This window comes from Hemicordylus capensis, chromosome 2 (assembly GCF_027244095.1).
Source record: "Hemicordylus capensis ecotype Gifberg chromosome 2, rHemCap1.1.pri, whole genome shotgun sequence".
Lineage (NCBI taxonomy): Eukaryota > Metazoa > Chordata > Lepidosauria > Squamata > Cordylidae > Hemicordylus > Hemicordylus capensis.
Genome location: NC_069658.1, coordinates 265,651,166 through 265,660,150, shown reverse-complemented (window position 1 = coordinate 265,660,150; position 8,985 = coordinate 265,651,166). Strand labels below are relative to the sequence as shown.

The 8,985-nt window shown below is 48.3% G+C and overlaps 1 protein-coding gene across 2 annotated transcripts in view; it reads left to right on the top strand.

Annotated features, from left to right (window-relative positions):
• The first annotated feature begins 1,123 nt into the window (after positions 1-1,123).
• LHFPL4 (LHFPL tetraspan subfamily member 4) overlaps positions 1,124-8,985 on the top strand; it is a 67,356-nt gene continuing 59,494 nt past the window's right edge. The window contains exon 1 of one of the 2 annotated variants that reach the window (XM_053301753.1): positions 1,124-2,111. In XM_053301753.1, the coding sequence (XP_053157728.1) occupies positions 1,706-2,111 (406 nt within the window). In that variant the 5' untranslated portion in view covers positions 1,124-1,705. The remainder of the gene's footprint in view (positions 2,112-8,985) is intronic. The other variant, XM_053301751.1, reaches the window with a different exon arrangement.

Genomic DNA, 8,985 nt, shown 5'->3' with positions numbered 1-8,985 from the left:
CATAGGAAGCTGCCATATACTGAGTCAGACCATAGGTCCTTCTAGCTCAGTGTTGTCTTTACAGACTGGCAGCGGCTTCTCCAAGGTTGCAGGAAGGAATCTCTCTTGCCCATAGCCATGTGACACTAGGTGGTTCTGAGAAAGTTAGTCCTGTATTGAGACTCTAGGGTGTTCTTTCCTAATGGGACTTCCTAATGATTATATGATTTTTCTAGTTCTCTTGAGTCTCCTCAGGCTAATACATAGGAAGCTGCCACATACTGAGTCAGACCATAGGTCCATCTTGCTCGGTATTATCTACACAGACTGACAGTGGCTTCACCAAGGTTGCAGGCAGGAACCTGGAACCTAGATGCTCTTCCCAGAGTGGCTCCATCCCCTAAGGAAAATGTCTTACAGTGCTCAGTCATGTAGTCTCCCATTCATATGCAACCAGGGCAGACCCTGCTTAGCTAAGGGGACAAGTCATGCTTGCTACCACAAGACCAGCTCTCCTCTCTAGGGTTCAATCCCTAGCGTCACCAGGGAGGGCTGGGGAAAGACCCCCCCCCATATGAAACCTTGGAGAGCCGCTGCCAGTCAGTATAAGCAATACTGAGCAAGATCTGGACCACTGGTCTCTCTTGGTATAAGGCAGCAGCTTCCTATATTCCTGTGTTCTTACCTGAGAGGGTTGGTATGAGGCAAACATCACAAAGGCTGTTAAAAACTGACACATTTGCAATCCAAAGTGCTGTGTTAATGATGAAGTGGGCCATGGTGGTACACAGTGATGGGGGGCGGTATTCTGGACAAGCTCAGGAACAGAAAGTGCAACCGCTCATTTAGAGATTCCTCCGCCCCAAAGATTCTAGGGCTCAAGAACATGATTTGCCCCACTGAATGCAACCAGAGATCCATTTGCAATGCCATCCTATCCTATGCAATTCCAACCACCCCCTCCAAGTAAGTAAAGTCACTCGTGTTTTTCATGGGACTTACTCATAGTATAGGGAAGCGTGTGTAAGATTGCAGCGTGTTCACTCCTGACATGGAAGCCAGCCTCTGAAGCCCAGCCAGGAGGCAACCAGTCCTCTAGCTCATTCCTATGCAGGTAAGAGGGAGGGAGGGAAGCGGACACGTGTCCAGCTTTGCTCCGGGTTCAGGCGCATGCGGAGCCATGGAAGCCGCTTGACTCCCTCTCCCTTGACCGGCTTGGGCTGGGCGCATGTGCGCTGCGATCCCTCCTCTCTCCCTCCCCTCTTGGAAGCTGCCCGGGCGCTTTCTTCTCTCTACCTTTCCCCTCCCGCTCTGACCCTCCTCCCCCCTCCTCTTCGGCATTTGCTCGCGCTCCCGCCTCTCGCCTCGGGCGCGAGCGTCGGCCAGGCAGGCAGGCGAGCAAGGAGGCAGGCGAGCAGGAGCAAAGAGATAGCGGCAGCGGCGGCAGCAGCAGCCGCCGCCAAGATGGAGTCGCGGCTGCAGCTGCAGGGAGCCAGCAAGCGCGTCTAGGGCTCCCTCGCCGCTGCTGCCTTCCAATCCCTTTGCCCCATGGCCTGGCCTCTCGCCGGCCACCCCTCGGGTTTGCCCTCGGCCTGCGCCGCGGGGCTCCCGGGGCCGGTCCGCTGCCAGTGAGGAGGTGCTGCTGGTGGTGCTGCTGCTTTCTCCGCCCGCGCCGGAGCGCCCCTTTCCGTGTCTCCGCGCCCCGCGCTCTGAGCCGCCCGGCAGGATGCTTCCGTCGCAGGAGGCCTCCAAGCTGTACCATGACAACTATATGCGGAACTCGCGGGCCATCGGCGTGCTCTGGGCCATCTTCACCATCTGCTTCGCCATCATCAACGTGGTGGTCTTCATCCAGCCCTACTGGATCGGCGACAGCGTCAGCACGCCCAAGCCGGGCTACTTCGGCCTCTTCCACTACTGCGTGGGCAACGAGGGCAACAACCGGGAGCTCTCCTGCCGCGGCTCCTTCGCTGACTTCGCCAGCATCCCCTCCGGCGCCTTTAAGGCGGCCTCCTTCTTCGTGCTGCTCTCCATGGTGCTGATCCTGGGCTGCATCACTTGCTTCGCCCTCTTCTTTTTCTGCAACACGGCCACGGTCTACAAGATCTGTGCCTGGATGCAGCTGCTGGCAGGTAGGAGCACCGGGCTACCCCACACACCGCCAACCCCCCCAAGTACCCCTCAGCAACCCAGAAAGGTGGAAGGGGAGGGGAGGGAAGAGGGCAGGGGAGAGGATCGAGTCAGAACTGGAAAGAGAGGGATCGCTTCCCCCTCTAGAATGGGTGTGTGGGGGGGTTAAATACAGAACAGCCGCATAGGATTGAATGGTGAAGGAATTTGGATAACCAGAAGTTTGGATGAACGGGTTATTTTGCTTGGTGTGGGAGAACTTGGATTTGATGGACATTCGGCTGTGTGGGGAGAGAAGAGAAGGCACACATGTACACACAGTAAAATATAGCCATTTGGGGTTTCTGGTTATTGCAGTTTTATATAGTAGAAGCTCTGTTCTCCCGGATTCTCTGGAGTTGGAGGCCTTGCAAATGGAAGTAGGCTGGAAAGCTCCTCTAGATTGGAGTCACGTCTGTGGTGCCTATCTGGGTTCAAGAAGGGAAAGATTTAATAAGCCCCTTACGGGAACAGCCACAAGGCCTGGCAACTTATTAGATCCTCCAGGCCATATTAGACCCCTTCTCAACAAAACCAAGAGAGAGTAACAGCCCCAGATTTCCCTGGTAAGTATTGGGAAATTGCTCTGTTACCTTGTGGAATATCTCTGGCTCATGTAGGACTTGGTGTGTGTTGTCCAGTGGGATAGTTATTCTGACAGTACATTGGTGTCCCTCCCCCAGAAGATGTAATATGGGAATTTTGATGTAATTTCATGTGGATTTGCATTGGGGGCAGGGAGCAAGGAAGCCCTGATATATCCTCTCTCCCCCACGCACCCCACCCCCATGGCTCAATAAATCACTGGGAACTGAAGCTGTCTTAAGCTTAAACAGAACATTCTGTCATCTTTTAAATTTTATATGTCTTGAATGATGATTTAAAATCAGCTCAGAGACCAAATCTTCTTCACTACAGGCAGCCAGAAGCATAATCTTGGGGACTGATCAAATGTCTTACCTCTGTCCAGGGTGCTGAATGGGCCAAAAGAGGACTAGATGACAAGTGGGGGATGGGGGTTGGTTACAGTGCCTTGGGAGGCTATGAGGTCAGGATTGTTCTCACTGCCAGACTTGCAGTCATAATAAAAAGACATGGGTCCAACTTTCCAGAGTTTTAGGCCAGAGGGGGGCAGATATGAAGTTTGAAGAAGGAAGCTGCTATCCTGGACTAGGAGGGAACTCTGTGGATGTATAATGAAAATGGGAAGAAAGATGTTGCCTTCCCCTCATTATAACATAATTTTAAAGTCTGGGCTCATACCTTGCTGTTGAGCCTTGCTTAGAGCAGAAAGACTAGAATCTGAAATGAGCCAAACTGCCTAGCTCAGCACTGAGGGAAGGACTGGTGAGTTCATGTCTGATTAGTGGAAAGGAGAAACTGTCTGAAAAGGGCTGCTGGACCTAGAGGAGGGGCTTGGTGGATCAGGAATTAGGACTCTGTGAAGTCTGGGAGTGGGGCTTCAGGGCTCAGGACGAGTTTCAAAGAATATGAAGGGGCATTTTCTCGAGCCTCCCCACTCAAACACTTTGATCACAGTGCCTCTCCTCCAAGGTATGAAGGAGTTGTGGGCAAGTATCATATACAGCCATTGAAGCAAATGGGGCATCTGGTGTATCCATAAGTAAGGTGGCTGTTGAACCCCTATGAGACCATCTGACTATCCTTAGCCCTGCTGGGAGAGATGTGGAGAAGCAATTGATTGTCTGCCTTTCTCTCTGCACCAGTTGGCTTAGGTAAGCCACAACCTTTCAGCTTCAGCCCTCCAGCTGCAATATGGGGATAATACCTTACCTTACAGGATCGTTGTAGCAATTACAGCAAGATAATATATGTCAAGCACTTTGGACATCCCAAAGTGCTATACAAATGCTTTATTATTATTACTAGGCATCATGTCAGCCACTAGTTACATTTATTTAGAGGACTAATACCTGCCTTTTCACTGAATGATCCTTAAAGCATCTTAGAATGTATTGCAGTACTACTACTACTACTACTATGACTGACATGATGAGGCAAATTACTCAAAGTAGTCTCACTGAAATTAAAAATATGTTAGGCATCACCTAGCTTATTTTAATTTCAGTGGAACTACTTTGAGTAAATTCCTTCATCATGTCACCCAATAATAATAATAATGATGATGATGATGATGATGATGATGATGATGATTTCAGTTTCTATACTGCCCTTCCAAAAATGGCTCAGGGTTACATAAAGAAATAATAAATAAATAAATAAATAAATAAATAAATAAATAAATAAGATGGATCCCTGTCCCCAAAGGGCTCACAATCTAAAAAGAAACATAAGAAAGACACCAGCAACAGTCACTGGAGGTACTGTGCTGGGGGTGGACAGGGCCAGTTACTCTCCCCCTGTTAAATAAAGAGAATCACCACATTAAAAGGTGCCTCTTTGTCAAGTTAGCAGGGAAATAATAATAATAAAGAACTACGCACACGCACACACGCACACACACACCCCTCAGCATCTTTGAGCTCTCTGGTTGATGGTAGAGAGGGTGCTTCCCTTGGCTTCTGTAGTCCCTGGGCCACTAGCAGTTGAACAATTCCATAGCCTTTGTGACTAGAGGGATGTCCAAGGCTCTAGCACAGGGTCTGCACAACTTCGATCCTCCAGTAGGGATGTGCATGAATCACAGTTCAGCAGCACCATGCTGACCACACAAATGGTGCCTGTGCATGAGCAGATGCTGTGTGTGTGTGTGTGTGTGTGTGTGTGTGTGTGTGTGTGTGCTGGTTCCACACAGGGATTATTGGGAGGCACACCACCCCAGCAGGAAGCTACATGGGGTGGTGGTGGGCAGGTAAGGACTTGCTCTCCTCTTTCTTAAAGCTCCTGGTTCCCTCTCCCGAATTGTGCTCGAACCATGAGTTGAACCGTGGTCCATGCACATTCCTACCCTCCAGCTGTTGTTGGACTACAATTCTCACCATCCCTTATTATTGGCCACTGTAGGTGGGGTCGATGGGAGTTGTAGTTCAGGGGGGCTGAAGTTGTGCAGCCCTGCTCTAGCATAGTGGCGCTTCTATTTGCTTCTCCTCCTCCTCTTTGCACTTCTCTCTGAACTTGGGATAAACTTTATTACCGTTTCTATAGCAGAGATTGCAGTCTCTGTGTGCCCTTCCTAGGCCTATATCTGACTAGAGGAGAGGTTTCAATGAGACTGGAGGTCCTGGAAATCCTGAGGAGGAGACACAGGCTGACTTGGTTTTTTCTACATGGTGATGCTCTTCTGGTTACCCTTGTTGGGCAGGAAGAAAACATGGCTAGAGTTAAAGCACAGCAGATTGGGGCATTCTACTCTGGAATGTAAAATGCTCTGGTCAGAACGAAATAAGCAAATAAGCATCTGACTTCCTTCTGGATTCTTGCAAGATTTGTCCAATAAACTCCACCTACAAAACAACAGTATCCCCAGCCTTTGTGGTGGTGATTTAAGAAAAAGAGGAGGAAGGAAAAAAAACAACAGCAGCGGGGACTGCTTAATTCAGCTGCCAAGGAATGAGCAGAAGGGGCAAAAGGTTACAACTTGGTAAGGGCAGAGATCAGAGAACCACTGGAATGGTAAAGGGACAACGCACCAGAACTAGAATTGCCAGCTGATGCAGACTCTTTTTAGCCCATTAACTGTCTTGTTCTAACCAATTAAGAGCTCATGAGCCAATTATAATAAATAAAACAGTTTCACAATGGAGGCCATTTTTCCAAGATATTTAACAAAGGTAGCCATTCTTTTGAAGAAATAACACAGTTGAATAATTTGAGGAGGAGAAACAAATGTCATCTTGAGTGCATTACCTAAACTAGGAGATGCTCACACCGCTCCCAGTTTGCAATAATGCCCCTGGCAATGAGCAGCCATTGCACAAAGCTCTGCTTTATTTGCAATGAATTAGCCAACTAACCATGCCTATTTAATTGATTAATCAGTTAACCAGTCCTCTGATCAGCAGGTAAACACAGACTGCATAGTGGGTTTTGAGGATATATGTAGCTTCTGTAGTACATACAAAGGTAAAGACAGAGCTGGGGTTATGACTGTGGAGATGGCAGCATCAAGCAGAAGAGCTGGCACATGTTAAGTCAGCTAACTGAGATAATGGGCAATGGAGGCAAAACCTTGTTCATATTCCTCACCAAACACCCACATTCAGTTTCAAGATTATACTACTACTACTACTACTACTACTACTACTTTTCAACAAAAAGCTTGCAAAGCAGTTTACATAGAAAAAGAATAAGGAGAAGATGGTTCCCTGTCCTCAAAGGGCTCTCCCACTGCTTAATATAAAGAGAATCATAACTTTGAAAGGTGCCTCTTTGCCCAGTTAGCAACTCAGATCTTGCTCTCAAAGTTAAATATGCAGCTGAAAATGCATGAAAATTGGATTGTTTTGCATAAGTAAAAGTTGCTCAACTTAAATTAAGGATTGGGAGCAAGTTCCGCCTCCATCTCAGGGTACCACCTGGCCTCCACATTACCAGTTCTGAAGGAGTTTAGACAGATCTTGGCTCACCACACTATACTCAAAATTTCCCTCTAAGTAAACTAGCTGCTGACCAGGGATTTGCATTGTTTTTCTTCTGAGCTCAGTATTTAATGTACTGTAGAATTCAGAATGGTTTTTCTCTCTCACATGATGTGAGGAGAGGAATATGGGTAAGTGAAGAATTGCAAAAAGGAGCCATTCCACAGTCTCGGGGCATCAACCGAGAAGGCCCATCCCCGTGTGGCCACTAGCTGAGCTGGCGGCAACTGGAGACGGACCTCTCCAGACAACCTCAATGGGTGGTGGGGCTCATAATGAAAAAGACATTATCTTAAATACCCAGGGCCTAAGCCATCTAGGGTTTTATAAGTTATAACCAGCACTTTGTATTTTGCCCAAAAACCTATTGGCAGCTAGTGTAGCTCTATCAGCAAAGGTGTGATGTGGTCTCTCCGAGATGACCCAGAGACCAACCTGGCCACCACATTCTGTACCAACTGGAGTTTCCGGCCAACATACAAAGGCAGCCCCACATAGAGTGCATTGTAGAAGTCTGGAGGTTACCAACCTATGTACCACTGTTTTGAGGTCGTTCATCTCAAAAAACGGACGCAGCTGGTGTATCAGCTAAAGCTGATAAAAAGTCCCCCTGGCCACTGCCTCAACCTGAGATACCAGGGGAGAGGTGTGGTTCCAGAACTACTCCCAGACTGTGAACCTATTCCTTTTGGGGAATTGTGACTCCATCTGGAACAGGCAGATCAAAATAGTCTCTGGAGTTCCGACCCTGCACAAAAAGTACCTCTGTCTTATCTGGATTCAGTCTCAGTTTATTCTCCCTCATCCAGCCCATTACTGCTTCCAGGCAGGCATTTAGGGAGGTTATGCCATCTCCTGATGAAGTTGACATGGAGAAGTAGATCTGAGTATCATCAGCATACTGATAACACCCCAAACCAAATCCCCTGATGATCTCTCCCAGAGTTTTCATGTAGATGTTAAAGAGCATTGGAGAGAGTATGAAGCCTTGAGGGATGCCATACATAAGCTCAGATTTCGAAGAGCAACAGTCTCCAATCGACACCATCTGGAATATGTCCAAGAAGTAGGAGTGGAACCACTGTAAAACAGTGCCTCCCACCCCCAACACTCTCAGATGTTCCAGAAGGATACTATGGTCAATAGTATCAAAAGCTGCCGAGAGGTCCAAAAGGACCAATAGAGTCACACTTCCTCTGTCAATTCCCAATTGGAGATCTTCCATCAGGCCAACCAAGGTAGTCTCCACCCCATAGCCCGCCTGAAAGCCAGTTTGAAATGGGTCTAGAATGATCGGTTTCCTCCAAGACTGCCTGGAGCTGAGAGGCCACCACCCTCTCAATTACCTTGCCCAGCCATGGGAGGTTGGAGACAGGCCTATAGTTGCTCAACTCTGAGGGATCTGATGCAGGCTTCTTTAGAAGAGGTCTAATAATTACCTCCTTAAGACAAGGAGGCATCCTGCCCTCCCTCAGAGAAGCATTTATGATTTCCACCAAGCTATCTACAACAACCTCCCTGCTAATTAGAACAAGCCATGTTGGACAAGGGTCAAGATAACAAGTGGTAGGCCTCATCGCTCCAAGCAGCTTGTCCACATCCTCAGGAGTCACAGGAGTTTTAGCATCTGTGAGGGTCTGGCAGAAGCCTGTGAAGACTATCAGTTGCTGGAAATGGTGTGTGTGTGTGTGTGTGTGTGTGTGTGTGTGTGTGTGTGTGTGTGGCTGCTCATCCACAACTCTCATTCCCAACCATCCAGTTGGTGCCTCCTAGTTGCTGGGCCCAGTGGTGTTCCTGCCCAGTGACAGGGCTTCCCTCCCAGAAGTATTGGTTGGTTGGTTTGATTTTTGCATTTATATTCTGCTCTTCCTCCAAGGAGCCCAGAGCAGTGTTCATGGTTCTGTTTAGCCCCACAACAACCCTGTGAAGTAGGTTAGACTGAGAGAGAAGTGCCTGGCTCAGAGTCACCCAACTGAGTTTCATGACTGAATGGGGATTTAAACTTGAGTCTCCTCAGTCCTCGTCCAACACTCTTAACCACTTCACTTCTGTGCTGGTACATTTAACACCCCAACAAGAATGAACTGGACAGCCCTGGACCTTTTGCAGATCCAGGAGCTGCGAACAGAGTTTGCATGAAGAGAGACTGCTGCTGCTGTCTAAGCTGGAGCAGATCTTGCGTTCTCCTTTGTCTGTGAGATTTCCAAGGACAGACAAGAGAGCTTGTGTTTTAATTAACTCTCGTCCTTGGGTGGAGAAGAGGAACCCAGTAGGTGTT